Here is a 20,505-nt window from a genome sequence, read left to right on the forward strand (position 1 = left end):
TTATGCTTTTCCCAGACTGAGGTACAGCATACCAACTTCAGCCCTTTGAGGCACACCAGGTCAGGAAACAGGCACCACAAGACATACAAAAAATCCACTTTATTGAGACAGGTCATAACAACAGAATTTTGAAAGCCTGACAGTGTTGCTCCTTCCCTCCCTCTTAGGCCAAAGAGAATCAAGGTGGGACAATCTTTAGTTTCTTTCTCATGCCTTCCTGTTTTCTTGTTGAAATCTTCTCAACAGTTGCTGCATATTTTCTTCAAGGCCATTGCTGCATTATTCTACATCAAGAGAGGACAAAATTGCTTATGGAAACTTAAATGTTCTTCTACCCATAAAACCCTTGTACTTACATTTTTTTTCTCTTTCTCTTCTCATTCCAAAGTGCTTTAACACCCTTCAATTTGATAAAAGCCAACTTCCTTAGTGACACTTCTTTAATCTATTTCCAGACCTAAGCAGGCTTATATGGCCTCACATTTCTAGCCAGGCTTAGGCAAATGTATGTTTTACAATGATATGAGCTAAATCATTGCCTTCATGAATCATTTTTATAACTGTTTGAAAAAAAGTGTTTGAATAATTTGATTCTTTATATTTGCATCTATCTGTGTTTTCAATAGGTAACTCCTCTTTTAAAGAAACTTGTGAGCATAGTTATTGGGTAAAATGGCCCAAATCAAGGATCTTTTAAACGTATTCGGGGAGGATTTCTAACTAAACAGTCAGATACAAAAGAGCCTATTTTTGCATATTCCACATACATTTTACTATATACTGTATGTAGGTCAAGTGAGAGTTTGGCATTATGTTTCCAGTCTAACAGGCTGATCACACAAATCTGAAAGAGATTTGATCAGTATTGTTTTGTTGTTTATTCATTTAGTCGCTTCCGACTCTTCGTGACTTCATGGACCAGCCCACGCCAGAGCTTCCTGTCGGTCGTCAATACCCCCAGCTCCCCCAGGGACGAGTCCGTCACCTCTAGAATATCATCCATCCATCTTGCCCTTGGTCGGCCCCTCTTCCTTTTGCCTTCCACTCTCCCTAGCATCAGCATCTTCTCCAGGGTGTCCTGTCTTCTCATTATGTGGCCAAAGTATTTCAGTTTTGCCTTTAATATCATTCCCTCCAGTAAGCAGTCTGGCTTTATTTCCTGGAGGATGGACTGGTTTGATCTTCTTGCAGTCCAAGGCACTCTCAGAATTTTCCTCCAGCACCACAGTTCAAAAGCATCGATCTTCCTTCTCTCAGCCTTCCTTATGGTCCAGCTCTCGCAGCCATATGTTACTACGGGGAACACCATTGCTTTAACTATGCAGAACTTTGTTGTCAGTGTGATGTCTCTGCTCTTAACTATTTTATCGAGATTCGTCATTGCTCTTCTCCCGAGGATTAAGCGTCTTCTGATTTCCTGACTGCAGTCAGCATCTGCAGTAATCTTCGCACCTAGAAATACGAAGTCTTTCACTGCCTCTACATTTTCTCCCTCTATTTGCCAGTTATCAATCAAGCTGGTTGCCATAATCTTGGTTTTTTTGAGGTTTAGCTGCAAGCCAGCTTTTGCACTTTCTTCTTTCACCTTCATCATAAGGCTCCTCAGTTCCTCTTCAAGTGGTATCATCTGCATATCTGAGATTGTTAATGTTTCTTCCAGCCTTGGATTCCTCAAGCCCAGCATGTCGCATGATGTGTTCTGCGTACAAGTTGAATAGGTAGGGTGAGAGTATACAGCCCTGCCGTACTCCTTTCCCAATCTTAAACCAGTCCATTGTTCCGTGCTCTGTTCTTACTGTTGCTACTTGGTCGTTATACAGATTCTTCAGGAGGCAGACAAGATGACTTGGTATCCCCATACCACTAAGAACTTGCCACAATTTGTTATGGTCCACACAGTCAAAGGCTTTAGAATAGTCAATAAAACAGAAATAGATGTTTTTCTGAAACTCCCTGGCTTTTCCCATTATCCAGTGGATATTGGCAATTTGGTCCCGAGTTCCTCTGCCTTTTCTAAACCCAGCTTGTACATCTGGCAATTCTGGCTCCATGAATTGCTGAAGTCTACCTTGCAGGATCTTGAGCATTACCTTACTGGCATGTGAAATGAGTGCCACTGTTCGATAGTTTGAACATTCTTTAGTGTTTCCCTTTTTTGGTATGGGGATATAAGTTGATTTTTTCCAGTCTGACGGCTATTCTTGTGTTTTCCGAATTTGCTGGCATATAGCATGCATTACCTTGACAGCATCATCTTGCAAGATTTTGAACAGTTCAGCTGGGTTGCCGTCGTCTCCTGCTGCCTTGTTATTAGCAATGCTTCTTACGGCCCATGCAACCTCACTCTTCAGGATGTCTGGCTCTAGCTCACTGACCACACCATCAAAGCTATCCCCAATATTGTTATCCTTCCTATACAGGTCTTCTGTATATTCTTGCCATCTTTTCTTGATCTCTTCTTCTTCTGTTAGGTCCTTGCCATCTTTGGTTTTGATCATACCCATTTTGGCCTGGAATTTACCTCCAATGTTTCTAATTTTCTGGAAGAGGTCTCTTGTCCTTCCTATTCTATTGTCTTCTTCCACTTCCACGCATTGCTTGTTTAAAAATAATTCCTTCTCTCTTCTGGCTAACCTCTGGAATTTTGCATTTAATTGGCATATCTCCCCCTATCACTGTTGCGTTTTGCTTTCCTTCTTTCCTGGGCTACTTCTAGTGTCTCAGCAGACAGCCACTTTGCCTTCTTGGTTTTCTCTTTCTTTGAGATGTATTTTGTTGCCGCCTCCTGAACAATGCTGCAAACTTCTGTCCAGAGTTCTTCCGGGACCCTATCTACTAAGTCCAGTCCCTTAAATCGATTCTACACCTCCACTGCATATTCCTTAGGAATATTAGTGAGCTCATATCTAGCTGATCTGTGGGTCTTCCCTAATCTCTTTAGTCTGATCCTAAATTGTGCAATAAGAAGTTCGTGATCGGAACTACAGTCAGCTCCAGGTCTTGTTTTTACCGACTGCATAGCTGTCCGCCACCTTTGGCTGCAAAGGATGTAGTCAATCTGATTTCGGTGTTGTCCATCTGGTGAAGTCCATGTATAAAGCCATCTCCTAGGTTGCTGGAAGAGGGTGTTTGTTATGCACATTGAGTTGTCTTGGCAAAATTCTATCAGCCTGTGTCCTGCTTCGTTTTGTTCTCCCAGGCCATGCTTACCTGTAATTCCAGGTGTCATTTGACTGCCCACCTTAGCATTCCAGTCTCCCGTGATGAAAATAACTTCTCTTTTAGGCGTGTTGTCCAGTAGGTGCTGGAGATCCTCATAGAACTGCTCTACTTCAGCTTCTTCAGCATCTGTGGTTGGGGCGTATATTTGGATCACTGTGATGTTAGATGGCTTGCCCTGAATTCGAATTGAGATCATTCTATCGTTTTTTGGATTGTATCCAAGCACTGCTTTAGCCACTTTACGATTAATGATGAAGGCTACTCCATTTCTTCTGTGGTCCTCTTGTCCACAGTAGTAGATCTGGTGGTCATTTGATGTGAAGTGGCCCATTCCAGTCCATTTCAGTTCACTGACGCCCAAAATGTCTATCTTTAATCTTGACGTCTCACCAATAACCACATCCAATTTGCCCTGGCTCATAGATCTTACATTCCAGTTTCCAATGGTGTGTTGATCCTTAGAACATCAGATTCGCCGTTCACCACCAGCACCGTCGGCCGCTAGCCGTCCTTTCGGCTTTGAGCTAGCTGCGTCATCACGTCTGGGGCTAGTTGAACTCATCCTCTGTTCCTCCCCAGTAGCATTTTGACCATCTTCCGACCTGAGGGTCTCATCTTCCGATGGTATACCGACATATCTCTGGTTGTACTGATCCATTTAGTTTTCACGGCAAGAATACTGGGGTGAGTTGCCATTACCTTCCCCAGGGATCGCATTTAGTCTGACCTCTCTGTCATGACCTTCCCATCTTGGGTGGCCATTCACGGTTTAGCTCATGGCATCATTGAGGTGCTCAAGCTCCAGCACCACGACATGGTAACGATCCTTTGCTGAAGTTGATCAGTGTGTACATGGCTAAATGGCAGTGAGACATGAACCACTACTAATTGTCAAAACAGGAATGGCACAGGTTCCAATTTTGGTTCTTATGATGCAATGTTGTCATTCTCTAACAGTGTCAAACCACTGTATTAGACACGCCTGCCTGGTTATTCAATCAAGCAGCCTGATTTTCTGAGGATGATTATATACATATCATTTTCATGATGTAGTCTATGCTAAGAGATGTATCATCCTTAGTCTAATCTTTTTTTAAGGGTGACAGAATTCTGTAAAACCACACGTGTGCATATGCAGGTAGGAAAATTAATTCATTTTATAAATGGGATATCTTCTTTTGCAGTCATTTAATTTGAATAATTTGTAATTAATTCAATTAATTTTTGGTTCTGATCCATTCATTTTTTTGTGAGTGCCTTCTGGCCAATGTGTGTGCATGTGTAAGTATGTATGAGTGCTATATATACAACACATATGTATGCATATATGTATAAATCACACATACATATCAACTGTTACCATGTGCAAATATTTGTTTAAGTAAGAACTGACAATCCAAACTGAGAAAGGAGTTTTGTCTGTTTATAACATTTTTTCTCTTGTTTAATGCTCCTTTTGGGAAGGAGAGATTTATCTTAAATTCGGAGTCACATTTCTTCAGGTAAACTTGATAAGATAGCTTAATTCAAAATAAGGACTTCATTTAACTACCAAACAAAGACCTTACTTAACAACACTAATAAACCAAACAGCTAAGTGGCTTCTCACAATTTATGTTATTGCAGAAGGAGTTCTATTTGATCATACAGATTAACCTGTATTTTAATGCACTAGGATGTTTGTAATGGTGAAACCTATGGTAGTGGGTATGTTAACCTGCTCTGTGTCCTCCATATTCTGAGGAACTCCAAAAAGGAATACTAATTCCTGAAACCTCTGAAATTTCATAGATTCTAGAGAAGGTATCTTAGCTTGAAGTGCCTGTAATGCTGATATTACTTTATTCTTATTTTGAGTCCATTACTTTATTTCTTTTCCACAAAGTCTGGCCTGCTTGTCCTATATAGAATCCACAGTGGCATTACTGGCAGGTGATCGCATATATCACATTAGAAGAAGAACATGTGAAGGCACCTCTAATCTTCTGTATGAAGTTGTTGGGTCCTGTCATGTGCTGCTGGTATAAATGTGGGAACAAAGTAGACATCTGGGTTTGTTGCAGGGCCTGTTTCCCAGATTAGCACCATCATTCTGTTGTTTCTTGCTGCTTATGGGAGTCTGGTTCAGGCTGGTGAATGCAACCTAAAGCAGTGCAAGTTCATTGTATCATAGCATATCAATAATGCTTCTGAGGGGCTTGAGCTGTGAGTTGAAGGTAACAAAAAGTGGTGTTCTGTTTTTGTGGTCAGTCTTTTAATAGGTCCTTCCTGGCAATTGATCTGGCTCTATTGATTTGCCTATTGATCTTGTTGGGTGGGTAGTTCAACTTCCTGAATGCTTGGTTTAATCTATCAGTTGAATATCTTCATCAAGTGGGTAAGATCAAACGTAGTTGTAGTACAGAGTTTGGTTACACTCACTAGATTAGCTGATGACTTCTGGAAGCATGTAGATATGCAAGTCAATCTGTAGGATTCCTGTATAACATGGGGTTTATGTATTCATTGTACAGTTTTACCATGATGTTAACGAAGTGGTCTTCTTCTGTAGATAGACTGAGGCTGAGTTGGACAGTGAGGTGGAAGTTTATGAAGAATTAATGGAATTTGATGAAAGATTCTTTTCCATAGGTCTTGATAAGGAAAATTTCTTAGTCTGCTAGATGCTACCAGACTGCTGATTTTTGGCTACCATACACTAACACAACTCTCCAACATTAAGCAATAGTAAGCTTCAAGATGAATATAATACCTATTATATGTGTGTGCGTAAAACACTTTCTCTCTCGCACGCACACACGCATATATGGAATCCAAATGTTTATTCCTCTTAGATATTTTAAACCATTGATAAGTTATTGAAAAAATTTCAATGGGATGGAGAGATTCCAACTCTCTACCCCAGTTCTCATTATCTTCCAGGGGGCAAGGGTGGGGGCTTAATTTCCCAGATTTTCAATTATATTATTTACTTTATATTTTGATATCTGTTTCTTTTTCAAAAACCATGATATGTGTAATTTAGTGGTTATTATTTGGCCTCCTTAATATCTTGCATGGATTAGCTTCTTCTTTTATTCCAGATTTAGGTCATTTTTCTCAGCATTACAATTTTGAAAGATTTGGGGATGGAAGCTTAAATATGTTCCCGATTCATGTGAAAAACTGATATTTTAGGAAAGTCTAATTTGAAGATCACAGGTAAAATATTTCTATTTTGTTTTGTTTAGGGGAGAATGTGGGGAAAAAGGGCATTAATATTTAAACGAGAATATTGTTAATCATTCTTTCAAGACATTTAATGAGTTGCAAGAAAAAAATGGGGGTGCATAAATCTGCCAAATGAAAACATATTCAGGAGTACATAAGTGACTAGCTGGCTGCTACCAAAAGCCAATATTTGGACTGACATCTGATGCTGTCTAGTATCAGCATAGCTCTAGAGCAGTCTCCCCCAATAATGAAAAACGGGTGACCAAACAGTTAAATGAGCTAAACTAAAAAGCAATAAAGAAACACAACATAGGTTTCAACCATAAGCTGAATCTGCTCCTAAAGAAATAATTTTTTAAAAAAATTGTAATATGTTTTAAAGGAGGGTCCCTGCACTAATGATATAGGAAATTAAAAAGGAGAGCAGTCTATAAGTGCAGCTACTAATAATATAGTTAAGGCACTGTGCAAAAAATGCCAAATGCCAAACTTAGATATTAGTTGGGGGAAAGTCCCCATTCAAAGTAACTGTAAGCAAAAACACATCTGCAGTCTTCTAACTATAGAGTTAAATATGGGGGGGAAATCACAAGTAGTTTAAAATTTGGCTCTTAGTGGAAGAAAACAAAAAGAATGACTAGATATAAGTCTGCTAACTGACATCAAACTATGAAGGCTGGAGAAAAGTGACAAATCAAATGGGAAAACTGGTGATGAGGCCAGTAAGATTGCTACTCACCAACTTCAAACTGAAACACTAATTAGAGACAATATGCAACCAAGACAGAAGAATTAGAGATATGTACTTAACAAACATTCTAATTAAAGGTTAGTATATTTCTGATAAAGTTGGAAAGAACAAATGGTCTTAAATTGTCTAAACAACATTTAAATAATCTTTCTACAGTTTCCAACTATAGTGGTTTCTCCATCTGGAAAGGTTTTTGCTTCCACTGTGCCTCAGTAATCACAATGAAATTGTGAAAAAAGATACTAAGCTCAAAATAGTGAATAAAACAATGAACTCTTGCCATTGCAAAAGAAACATCAGTCAGTGTCAGACTGTTCTCAACACTCTTCTTTCTCAATACATTAAAAAACATTGTAAACTTCACTAACAATATGCAGTAAACCATTGCTTACAGGTAGTCTTCAACCTATGACCATTTGTTCAGCGACCATTCAAAGTTACCATGGCACTGAAGGAATGGTGCTTACGACTGGTCCTCAACATTCTAGCTGTCCCAGCACTCCCGCAGTTACGTGATAACGATCTGGGCGACTGGCAACTCATTCGCACTTACAACTGGTTGCAGTGCCCCTCAATCATGTGATCGCCATTTGCGACCATCCCTGCTGGCTTCCCCAGAAAGTCAATGGGGAAACCGGCAGGGAAGGTCGCAAGTCGCTGAGGTGAGTCTCTCTCACTCTCTCCAGCCCCTGCCGCGCCGGCCACTTGTGCACCCCCGTGCACTCTCCCCAAGCCTCAGTGCGCCTCCCTCATACCGTGCACCCTCCCCAACCTGTGCCATGCCTCTCACTCACATTCTCACACCCTCCCCGACCCTCACTGTGCCTCACACCCTCTCACACCATCCTCGACCTGAACTCCTCTCGTGCACCCTCTTGCATGCCCGTGCACCCTCCCTGACCCTTGCTGTGCCTCCCTCACATCCCCTCGCACCCATCCCAACCCACGTTGTGCCTCTCGCACATCCCCTTGCTCCCTTGTGCACCCTTCCCAATCTTCCTCCGCACCCCCGTACACCCCCTCTCTCCCTCCACCACCTGGCAGCAACCACTTACCTTCCTGCCGGCCTGGGGCTTGCAACTTCCTGCTGGCTTCCTCACTGACTTTGGTTGTGGGAAGCTGGCAGGAAGTTGCCTCACCTTGCGACCATGCGACCAACCACAATTCGGTTAACGACAGCAATTGGGACTGCAGGGATTGCTATCACTAAGTGATGCAGTCACGCTTTACAACCACATCACTTAGCGATGGAAATTCCAGTCCCAATTGCTGTCATAAGTTGAGGACTACCTATACTATTCCAGCCATGAACTTACACAATCCAGAACCAGAACTGTTAGAACTGTCCCTTCTTGAGCAAAGCAAGAAAGAAGGAAGTTAACAAACATGAACCTCACCACTACACACTCCTACAGCATACCATTCAGAAAATTTAACTAGAGTAGAAGGGGGGATCCAAGAAAAAACAAATTTGACAAAGGTTCTTGATAATAAGAATTGTTGTGAACAGAGTTCTATCAGCTTAAGTGCACATTTTTATGTTTCAAAAGCCTTTACTCCGCTACCTTTACTTAAATTGCAACCATTTCTTGTAATCACATTCTGGTAATAATGCTGTAAAGACTCCAAATAACTTCTGGTTTAATCTTCTAGACCAGATGTTAATTTTCTTTAAACAGGAACAAGTTTTACTCAAATGCTTAGGATTCATCCTTTTATACATTTTTAATTTTAAAAATATTTAAAACATTCACAAATATTGAGAAGATGGAGGAATAGAAAAATAGAAATTTTATAATCATGAATTTCTTGGAAAATAAATAAGCATAATAAAGAGCGTTTTTCCAGAGCTCTCCAAATGCATTGCTTTACCTTGGGACTTAATGCAACATGATATTTAGAACATGTTTCCAAAATCAAGCCAACAAAGCCTTCCTACTAAGGCTATTAGCAGAACAGAAGCCATTTATTTTATAGTGTTTCAATAAATATGAGAGGATACACGTTCAATATAAAAAACCCATGTGGACTTAAACAGAATTGCGTAGCCATTACATTTTTCTACTATCAAGATTTTAAAAATTAACTAAGAAGTGTTATTTTCAAACAAAATCTATCATAATTACATACTTAGAAGAGGAAAGCTACATTAGCTTTTTAATAATTTTTATAGTTTTAAAAGGTTTTTTAATAATAATAATGTAATTGTTCTGTATATCTTTATGGTTTTTTAGCCTTGTTGTACACCGCCCAGAGTTTGAGAGATGGGAGGCCATACAAATATGAAAAATAAATAAATAGATTAGGGACAAAGTGTTTTCTTAATTTTTTTTTGCAGCGGATTTGAAGGGACAAACTGAAAAAATTCATAATTTTTAGCATTACGAGATCACTTCTAATCCCACCTAAATCATAAACACCATTCCCCTCTCCTCCCATCTTTTCCATACCATGTACCTGAAGTCTGGTATTCATTTCCAAGAAATAGAAATTTTTTTTTGAGTCCACAAGGAATTCCACTGTTCCAGCAGATGAGTATTTTACAGCTTTGGCAAGAGCTACAGCCTGTTCTCCCATAGCTTTACGTGTTCCAGGATCCAAGAAGGTGCTATACAGAAAGGAGGGGGGAAGACTCTTAAAAGAAATTCTACAAAAGTAAATTCCACTATTTTATACCTTTTAGAAACTAAAATATAAAAGGTAAAGGTAAAATAATTATTATGCTTGTTTGACAGACATTCACAGTACTATAAACTATTTACTGAATACTGATTACACATTCCCTCAAGGGACAGATGCTTTCTGTCACATACCCAAAAGCAGATATCCCCAGCCCCTTTTTCTTGTACAGGAAGAGAGGAGGTTTGGTCATTTTAAAAACTATAGGCAGGATTCTGGGAGAAGCTGGGAACTGAGGCCAGGTAAAGCATGGGACTAAGATTGCCTCCTGCAGCCTCTGATTAAAGTTTAATCATACCTTTACAGGTTGGGTATGAATATATTATTTTAAACTATGACCTTGTGGACTGGTACAATTTGAATCTTGCTCCAGTCTCTTTACAGACACCTTTTTTAAAAATTTGTAGCAAAGCAATGGTGGCCTACTCAGAGTACTACGTTTTCTTTTATCAGTTTCTTTTCAGTTGTTTTCCCATGAAACCGCTTTTGTAGCAATGCATTTTCACCAACAAAGGTTTGCATTGTAATATTTACACAGTAAAAGGACTTTTTTTCCCATTATGTTTTCTTCTTCCAATAAAGTTTTATTTTATTTCTCTCTTATTAGATTAGTTGATCTCCCATAGAAGGGCTGAATCCAATAGCCACATGCCTGAATGCTATGCAATCAGGATGTGGTTTTATAGAAATTATTTCAACTCTTGTCTTTTGATCTTTTAACTTCTAGAAAGGCTGCACGCTGTATATGAGTTCTGTCTGTCACACGCCAGGGTTAGCAATAGATTATTTAAATAATGTTTTAATCCTTTAAAATGTAAACACCATAGTATTTATTCCACCAGATAAACGTATCAATGAAACTTTCATTCACTACTCATACTAAGTCACTACACTAAGTTCAGAAGAAAATATAAGGCACATCGGAACTTAACATTTTAAGAATTTTAAGAATCATAGCTAGTGAATTAAGAAACATTTTTATTACTTAAGTTTATGACTTAGTATACAAAAGTATGCAATATCTCCAGCTTGCAATGTTTTAAGTAGCCATTCACAGTGTGCTTCTTTTTCCTTTCTTATAGACAAATGAGGAAGGCATTATAGCAGAGAAAAATCTGAAATGAAAACCCCAAAGCTTCAAACTGAACTGCCATTTCAACTTCAGCCTCCATCACTGTATCTGACATCCAAAGACAGTAACAGCTTGCATTTTAAATTATTGTCTCAACTTTACCCTAAAACTGAAAGTTTTAATTTTCTGTTTTTCTTACTTTGATTCATCTGTTCACACAGCATGGTTCCTCCTCTCTCCACCCTGAGCACAGCTGTTTCTTCTGCCTCAGAGTGCAGTTGTGAAGCCCTCTTGGGACTCACTCTCTAGACTGCTCCCCGGCCTGTAACTCTCCTCACTACAGGACACTAAATATATCATCTTCCAGAGGCCAAAGGCTTATCAACCGAGAAAAATGTATATCCTGGCAATGCCTTTTCACTGTATTCTGATAGTACTTCAAAACACTCAAAAGTTTTTTATTTACCTTTGCAATCGTTCACAACATTTATCTACCAAAGCATGTGTGACACATGAAGCAGTACAGAATATACAAATTCTTTTATTTAAAAAGTGTAATCTCACAATCTGTCTCTATTCTCATCTACCCCTACTCAATGCAAGGACCAACAAGTAGTTTGTTATGCTTCTTATATTAGTGCGGTAAATCAAAGAAATGTAATAATCTGAACAGCAAGAGAATCAAAGAATAAACTGTGCAACAGAAGGTACTTCCTGTGTTCAAAATGGTTTTAAAATCTGTGTTTATTAAGCTCCTATAAAGGAGCTAGGCAACATACAGGAATAAAGATAAATAAAGTCAGTGTGCCTGCTCATTATCTAAGAAAATAAAACACACTAGGGAAGGAAGGAAAAACAGAAAAAGGACATAGCAGTTGGATAAATAAGAATAGTATTATTTCAAAAGGTTCTGCAAAATTCACAATACTCTCGGTTTCCTGAAACATCACTGCTACATATTCAATCTTTACCTCAAAGCAGTAAAACAAATCATATCTTGGTGAACAATGCACACACAGAGAATGAATTTATGACATATCACCTCTTTCTTCATTAGTACGTACAGGCTTACATCCAGAGAAACTTTTATGAACATGCACACAAGGGCAATTCTGCCCTGCATCAGCAATTCCATGAATCATGACTTCTTTCAATTTCTGAAAGAACTGCTTCTGGAAGGAGGTAGTCAACAGCTGAGCAGAAGCAAACATGATTGTCTAGAATGAAGTAGAATATAGTACGTGAACTATGAAAAGTATGTAAAAACTAGGAATCTCTCTGAATAATCAGTTCGCTACCAGATTGTTGTTCAACGGGGTGATTGAATAAGGCACTAAGTTTTTATTTATCACAGCAGTAAAGCCTTCATGAAATACAGCATCTATATAATGCTATATCATATATATAAAGGGTCAGATGTGACTCAGTGCTTGCACAGGGGACCTTTCAATTTTTTTCATATAATGCTATGGAAAATTACATACAAATGTATTCTATTATCTGAAATGAGATTATTCTGTATGTTACTATGTATTATTAAAGGTGCTCTAGCATTTGAAAAGCCCAAATATAATACTTTTATTCGGAAGGAATCAGAATCCAGAAAGAGAACTCTTTCTCATCAAAAGATTTTTCAGGTACAAACCATTATCACCAAATAATATTGCAACCATTAAAACAAAGTAGTTTACTCCGTTTAAATTTTTTAAAGCTCATTGAAGGACTTCAGATTAGCAACTAATTCACTGTAACTCACTTTCCTATCACTATTAGGATTACATTATGCAATTTATTGTTAGTACTTTATGGGAGTTTCTTTATGTCCATGAAGAATACAGTGCACTCACCTTGGCGCCTCTTCAATAACTTTCTGATTTCTTCTCTGAATTGAACATTCCCTTTCGTTCAGCCATAATGCATTGTCATGTTTGTCAGCCAATACCTAATAAGAACTCAGTGTTAACTGTTTAAAAATTACATTTATCCTCTCTCTACTTCAAGTAGCCTATTTCAATTAAAATATTTCATTAATGCTACTACAGTGCATTTATCTGAATAATCTATCCATTCTTGTTCTGTCCAAAAAAGGAAAATAATACATGTTACAGTTCTATTCAGTTTAGGTTTTTTTCTACATGAAAGGAATAAAAGGAAAGAAATATACTAGAAGCTGGGTTCAGGAGTTCTACCCAGAATATAAAGTCTGAACAGGCTTCAACATTTTGCTGAGTCAGATTCACAGTGTTCTGACAAGGCCATCCAGAGAAGAATGAGGAACAAATGAGGAATTAACATTGCAACGTCATGATGAAAGATCTGCCCCTTTTGTACATGTGTGGTGATATCACACACAGGTATGTAGGGATACCAGTGCAACACTGCAATTCTTGTCTTATCATCCTGAAGACATTAAGCAAACTATAATATTCCCTACCAATTTCCATCTCCATGGATTTGGCCACAGGTAAAAAATGGATTTTCCAGTTCAAAAAATGCGCATTGACAAAAATGTTCAAGAAAGTAATGCATAACTTTGAATATCTGTTACTTTTTTCATCTTCCCACCCTCTTTTTAGGGGTTCATAATGGCTTTGTTTACCATCCTGCCTGATGAAAAGCCTGAAGAGTTTGAAATCTTTCAGACTGTTTTGTGACTGTAACTATGCTGGTTTAAAAGACATTTTCTTGCAGCCAAAATGGTTATCTTTCCTTTTCATGTGACATGGATATCAAATTTCATCATTTAACAGTAGGATCTTACATCAGAGAATGCCTGACCCCTCTGAGCAAGTCTTCAAAGGCCGAGTGACTACAGAAGTGAGGGGAAAACATTTCACATACACATAGAGTACACAGAATCTTAGGTTCCAAGACACTTATTTCTATAAAATATATTATTTTTCTCTCCCAAATAACTAATTACATTATTGCTACAGTTCAAAATAATGCAGCGTTCTATTTTAAGATAGCTCTATCTCTTGTTTCTCTCTCAGTTTAGTTTTTAGCTTTCTTTTAGATATTTTATCAAATATTATTTTTGTTCTGAATTAGCTAAAATTCAGGTCAAATAATTTTTCTGTGCTTGCCTAACAGCTTAAACATAATGACTCACATTTTAAAAACGACGTCAACAGCAGGTTATTTCAAACACTTCGTCTAAGTTACAGAATGTGAAATTCACCTAAAGCACTAATTTTACCAACAGTTTACTATGAAGTCTGGGGAAATAGATATCCTAGTAAACAAAATCTAGCATAAGAGCTGCAATATCATAGAAGGATTTATATAAGCAGAGTTGTACCTAAGCTTCTGAATGGAGCTCTACATACTTAAACATACTGGCCTTTTTTCACTAAGCTGATTCTTTTATGTGACTCACACCCCTTCCATTAAGTTCAATGAAAAACAGATATCCAAGGCAAACCACACCAAAAAAAAGTTTTAAAAATCTGTGTTTGAAAAGTAGTTTACGCATTGCACAGGTAGCTGCTATTGAGAAAAACACTAGATCTAAAGTCCTCTTGGGCATGTCTAGGCACTGCCTCAGAACTTGGTAACATTCTGACACTAAGACAAAAAGGGGTCATAATGGGACTATTTTGCCAGTATAATCTATGTTAAAATGTTTTAATTTTAGTCTCAATCTTCTATACATACAAAAATGTTAGATGTAGTTACTAAATGGCTTTCAGTTCAGTAACAAAATCTATATAAATTACAAGGTTTATGTGTTACGCTGAAAAAGAATCTTCTCACATGTATTAAAGATTTCTTATCAGAGATTATTAACCCATCACTGCTAAATTAAGTTCCATATATTATTGCTTATAGAAAGACATATATTTAAGGTTAAGGTTCTTCACTTAAACCTTTAGCATGAAAAATCATTCCTACTAAATCAGTAAGCAAGGAAAATACAACAAAAAATAAAATTCAGCAAAACTTATATAACATCCCGAAAGCCGGAAAGGAAGAATACAAACCTGAATTTCTATGTGACGAGGATTATCGATAAACTTTTCTATTAATAACCGATCATCACCAAAACTTGAAGCAGCTTCTTGAGATGAAAACCTGAAACCTTCCCTACAATAAAGCAAAGAAATCCAGTTAGAAATGTGGAAAACATATTACTTTTGGTTAATGAATGTCTAAGGATCTCTGCACTTACAAATAGTTTTGGATTAAAAGGCCTCCGCTGCTGAAAGTATGGGTACATTTTCATTTTATAGTTATAAATGTCATGATTCATAAGTACTGCAAAAGGAAGCCAGTTATAGCATATTGAATCTCAAAAGACACTGCAGGTGGTACCACCTACTCATCCTTGACTGATTCTGAAAAAACTAGGCAGGGTTGGCCCTTGTCAGTACCTGAACAAGAGATTACAAAGAAAATTGACAGGCTAAACTAGGAAGTCAAAGAGCATTCCAAAAGAAGGCAATGGCAATCACTTAACCATGAACAGAGTTAACATGAAGTCATAATGAAGACAGTTTTATCCAGTGGCATCTGCAGGATAGGGGAGATCAAACCCAGTAAGATGGCAGACAAATTGTAACAATAGAAGCTCCACCCCTTATGTGTGTGTGTCGCCGTCATACACACATTCAAAGGGGATAGATAGCTCTTGCATCACAACGGTCTGTCTGCATCTTGCCAATTTAGACCCCTCCTGCAGACACCATCCTTAGTTCAATACATAAATCTCATTGATCATTGGAGTACTCAATATTGCAGACCTATATTTGCACAATAATATAGAAAGTATATTTTTGTTACTTGAATTAAGCAATGAAAGGAATAGATTTGTGAATCTTAATGATTGTGAAAGACCGTTCTACAAAGCCAATTCTGGAAAGGCAATACAAGTCCCAAGATAAATCATTCCCTTAAGAATGCTAGCAAGCAACACAACATAATGAAGGAAAAATGTTGACAGTCCATAGCTTGTACACATCTGCAGGTTTTGAAAGATATGTGCATTTCAGACATTCCTCCCATTTAATTCCATAAAGAGTCTACCTCCAACAAAGAATTTAGCCATCACTTTGACAATAAATTCTGCACTAAGCAAATTATTCTCATTTACATCACAGAAAATTCAAAAAGAAAATCAAAGCTCGATAGCCATAGTCCTTATCTTCCAATGGACAATAGTTGTTAATAAGAACATAATTTACAGTATTTTTCAAGAGCTGACTAAGCAATGAGAAAGTATGGGAAGCTAACCTCTGATCACCTTGGAAAGTTATTTTCTTAACATAATTTCTTTATAGTTTCTCCTCCCTCCAATTCTCCTACAGAGTAGAAAAGATCATTCTATTAGGTAAGTTTCCTGAAAATAATGCACATAATGCAATGAATGTTAAGAAATATAAAGATTATTACTATTATTATTATTAATAATAATAATAATAGTAATTTATTAAACTTGCATGCCACTGATCTCCCAATGACTCTGAGTGGCTCACAACAATCAAAAAAAGAAATTACACTCAAATCAATAAAAGTTAAAAGATGGCAAGCGCGACAGACCAGAGGGAATGAAGCGAGGGGTCCTATTCTCCCTCTCCAAAGACCTGGGTAAAGAGCCAGGTCTTCGCAGCTCTTCTGAACAACAGCAGAGAGGGAACCATCCAGATCTTGGGGAAAACCTCGTTTCAGAGTGCAGGCACTGCTATAAAGAAGGTGCACTTCTGGGGTCCTTATAGATGACATTGTTTAAGCAAAGGAACCCAGAGAGTGCTAACCCTGCAGGATCGAAGTGGTCAGGCAGATGTTATGGGAGACAGGTAAGTCCCTCAAGAAACCAGGCCCTATGACATGTAGGGCTTTATAGGTAACAGCCAGCACCTTGAATCACTCCTGGAAGCCAACTGGCAACTAGTGCAGCAGGTGAAGCAGAAATGTTACAAGGCATGCCCATCACTGCTTGTGCTGCTGCATTCTGGACTAGCTGAAGCTTCTGGGTGGTCTTCAAGGGTAGCCCAATGTAGAGCGCACTATAATAGTCAATCCGCAAGGTGATTAGGCATGAGTGACAGTCTGAAGGGCCTCCAATCTAGTAAAGGGCACAACTGGAGCACCAGGTGAAGTTGTGCAAAGGCCTTCCTGGCCACAGCTACAACCTGCTCCTCAGGGAGGAGCTACAACTCCAGGAAGATCCCCAGATGGTGCACCATCCTTGAAGGGGGAAGCGCTACCCCATCCAAACTAAAGATGGAATATCCACATGTAGGGTCATTTTATCATGGATGGTGGACTTGTGAAAAAGTAAAAAGATACTAGACACAAATACATATGGTGATGCAGACAGTTTTAAAAATTAACATTCAGATGAAACTGGAACTCTTATTAGGAGTTAACGGACACTCAACTAGAAAAGCTCACAGACTATTTGTTTTATATATTGCAGCAAGGCTATTATATGCACAAATATAAAAGATTACAGAATCACCAATAATGGAGGAATGGATTGTGAAGATGGCTGAGTTTGCAGAAAAGGCTAAATTGCCTTGTTTGATTAAGAAGGGAACTACAACTACCTTTATAAAAGACAGGAAACCCTTTACAGACTTTTTGCTGAGACTGGATAATAATTAACTGCTGATTTTGTGATTTATTAATTAACAAGGTTTGTTTATGGGAAGAAGGGGACTATGATATGCAATATGGGAGGGTGGAGATGGTAATGGTTATATTTGTAACTGCTGCAAAGGAGATCGGAAGTCTCTTCTTTAGATATCTTTCTTTTTCTTTCTTTTTTGTTATTCTTCACTTTTTCTTTTAACCTTTTATAATCTTTTTCTTCTTCTACTTCTTCTTCTATGTTTCTATAGTTTTTTAAATCTTTGTAAAATCTTCTTTTAATAAAAATTGTTCGTTTTAAAAAAACATCAAAGACATAATATCCTCAGATCTGGGTGATCCAAACATCCACAGTTACTCAGTCTTAGTAGAACTGATTCCTCCCCATCCCAAATCTGCACAGCCTCCAGACCTCAACAGCTTCACTTGGCTTGCCCGGGATCAAAAGATATACAGGTAGTCCTTGATTAACAACTACAATTGGGACCAAAATCTCAGTTGTTGAGCGAATTGGTCGTTAAGCAAGATGCCCACGTGATTGATTCACTCAACGACCACAATCCCAGCACTCCCGGTTGCAGTTGTTAAGTGATCTCCTGTGTCATGAAGCAGATGGAACGAAAGAGCTGCCTGCTGAAGGGTTTCTCTTCCCCTCTGTGCATCAAGGGGAAATCCTTCGTGGGGCTGCTGGAACAAAGCATAAATCTTCAGGATTTGAGCTCCGTTCCTTCAGCCTGCTGAAAGGTTTCCCCACCTCTCCCATCAAGTATGCTGTTGATACATCTCCACCCCTGGTGAATTAAGTGATGCTGTAGGCATCTTATCCTGGTGTCTGGAAGCTGTGAAGGTCTGGATGGGGAACAACACGCTTCAACTGAACCCTGGGAAGACTGAGTGGCTTTGGGTTTTGGGACCTGCTGATTCTAGGACTATACCATCTTTGGTGCTGAATGGGGTTGCACTGAAACAGACCCCATGTGCAATCTGGGGGTTTTCCTAGACTCACAACTCCTGCTCGAGAAGCAGGTGGCAGTTGTGGCTAGGAGGGCCTTTGCTCAACTTCGTGTTATGTGTCCGTTGAGCCTATTCCTAGATTGAAGGGCTCTACTCACAGTCACTCATGCCCTAGTGACCTCCCAGTTGGACTACTGTAATGCCCTCTACATGGGGTGCCCTTGTAGAGTATCTGGAAGCTTCAGCTGGTGCACAATGCAGCAGTGCGGGCAGTAATGTGTGTTTCCAGAAGAACACACACCTCTACTCCGCAAGCTGCATTGGTTACCACTCTGTTTCCGGGTCTAATTCAAGGAGGCGGTTTTGACCGTTAAAGCCCTACACGGGAGGGACTGCCTCTCCCCGATTACCTCTGCCGACCCCACCAGATAGAGCATGCTACAGCTCCCATCAACTAGGGAGTTTCATTTGGCAGATCCTAGGCGGCAGGCCTTTTCTGCTGTGGCCCCCAATTTATGGAACATCCTTCCCCCAGAAGTGAGGCTGGCTTCATCCCTTCTAGCTTTCCAGAGGTCCCTCAAGACTTGGTTGTGTCAATAGGCCTGGTGACCCCAGGAGACTCGCGAAATATTGAGATGGCTCCTGGGTAATTAACACCTCCTCTTTGCCTAATTTCTTTTTTATTCTGTTTTTAGTTTTGTGCTTTTTATAATTTTAAAGTTTTTAATATTAATGATATTAATATTAATTTGTATGTTTTGTTTTCAACTTTGCTGTACACCATCCAGAGTCACCTGACTGTGAGATGGGTGGCTATATAAATATGATGGATAGATAGACTTCTTTTGCCACAGTTATCCACCCATTCCACTTTTGTTACATGATGCTTTTAAAATGTATTCCAAGCCTAAAAAGCTGTCTGTGATGTCATTTAGTAAACCTACTGTATTGGACAATTTTTTTTAATGCATGTATTAATGCCATCCATAATACATTTATCAGGACTATGAGACACATTTGAATGTATTTATTAATACTGGCTTTTAAAGAAAACACATGCTTGTCTAATGTTTGTATATCAGATATCTACACAAACAAATATACAAGAAGAATTCATTACAATAAATTCAAAGACTTTAGTAATGCTTGGTCAAGAGATAACAATGTATGCATTGTTTTTTTCTTCCTGTATTTTATTTGCTGAACAAATGTATTTTAAATCCAATCCAAGATTAAAAGCAAAGGAAAGCTGAAGAGAAATCAAAGAATAACAAAAACACTAACAGAAAAACAAACAATGAATGCTCAAAGGTTTTGGGAATTATGGCCTATATTGCACTATTAAATTATTTAAATATAAAACTTAACTCTATCTTTGTGAAAGTTCATCAATAATTATTAAAAATGTCTTTACATTAAAGGGACTCAACAGTAATTAGACAGTTGATAGTAACGTAATTAAAAGAGCACTATCAAACACACACACACATGCACATACACACAGCACTCCAAAGTTTGTTGCTTATAAACATTATATTTGATGACAACTACAAATAGGCCTGATTAAAGTATCTCTTCTCCGTTCAGCAATTTGATCAGGATCAAAATTAATGGAAGGAGAAATTTTTAGCCTTGCTGCTATCCAGAGTCCTGGTGTGGGCAAAATAGCTGTTTTCTTGCTGTTCTTAGTATCAGATAATCAGCAGTCATTAAGAGGATGAAGCTAAAGGCTTTTCCCAATAATGCTGATGAAGATCACAACATCAGTGAAAATGGAAACCTTGCTTGCTGGGATTCTGAAGAAGAACATGGTTAAAGGCCACCATCAGTTGGCCCACAAACTGATATGGGGTTGTAAAAGAGGTTATGCATGGGTCCTCCACAACATACACACACATACTTGCTACCAGCCCCATCAACTCATGAGACTTCTCTCCAAAAATATAATAAAATCCTGTTTTAGTCACTGGAAATGTTTGAAAGGCAGATTTTATTTTCTGCTGGCAAAAGCTAACTGGACTGC

The 20,505-nt window shown here is 38.4% G+C and overlaps 1 protein-coding gene across 4 annotated transcripts in view; it reads right to left on the reverse strand.

Annotated features, from left to right (window-relative positions):
- The window catches only part of PCCA (propionyl-CoA carboxylase subunit alpha), a 269,485-nt gene that overhangs the window by 163,628 nt on the left and 85,352 nt on the right, over positions 1–20,505 (reverse strand). For 3 of the 4 annotated variants that reach the window (XM_063304813.1, XM_063304815.1, XM_063304814.1), the window contains exons 10-12: positions 14,921–15,023; positions 12,785–12,879; positions 9,644–9,794 (exon numbers count right to left, since the gene is read on the reverse strand). In XM_063304813.1, the coding sequence (XP_063160883.1) occupies positions 9,644–9,794; positions 12,785–12,879; positions 14,921–15,023 (349 nt within the window). Of the gene's footprint in view, positions 1–9,643; positions 9,795–11,136; positions 11,289–12,784; positions 12,880–14,920; positions 15,024–20,505 lie in introns of those variants that run through there. The other variant, XM_063304816.1, reaches the window with a different exon arrangement.

The sequence above is a fragment of the Candoia aspera genome, chromosome 5 (assembly GCF_035149785.1).
Source record: "Candoia aspera isolate rCanAsp1 chromosome 5, rCanAsp1.hap2, whole genome shotgun sequence".
NCBI classification, from domain to species: domain Eukaryota; kingdom Metazoa; phylum Chordata; class Lepidosauria; order Squamata; family Boidae; genus Candoia; species Candoia aspera.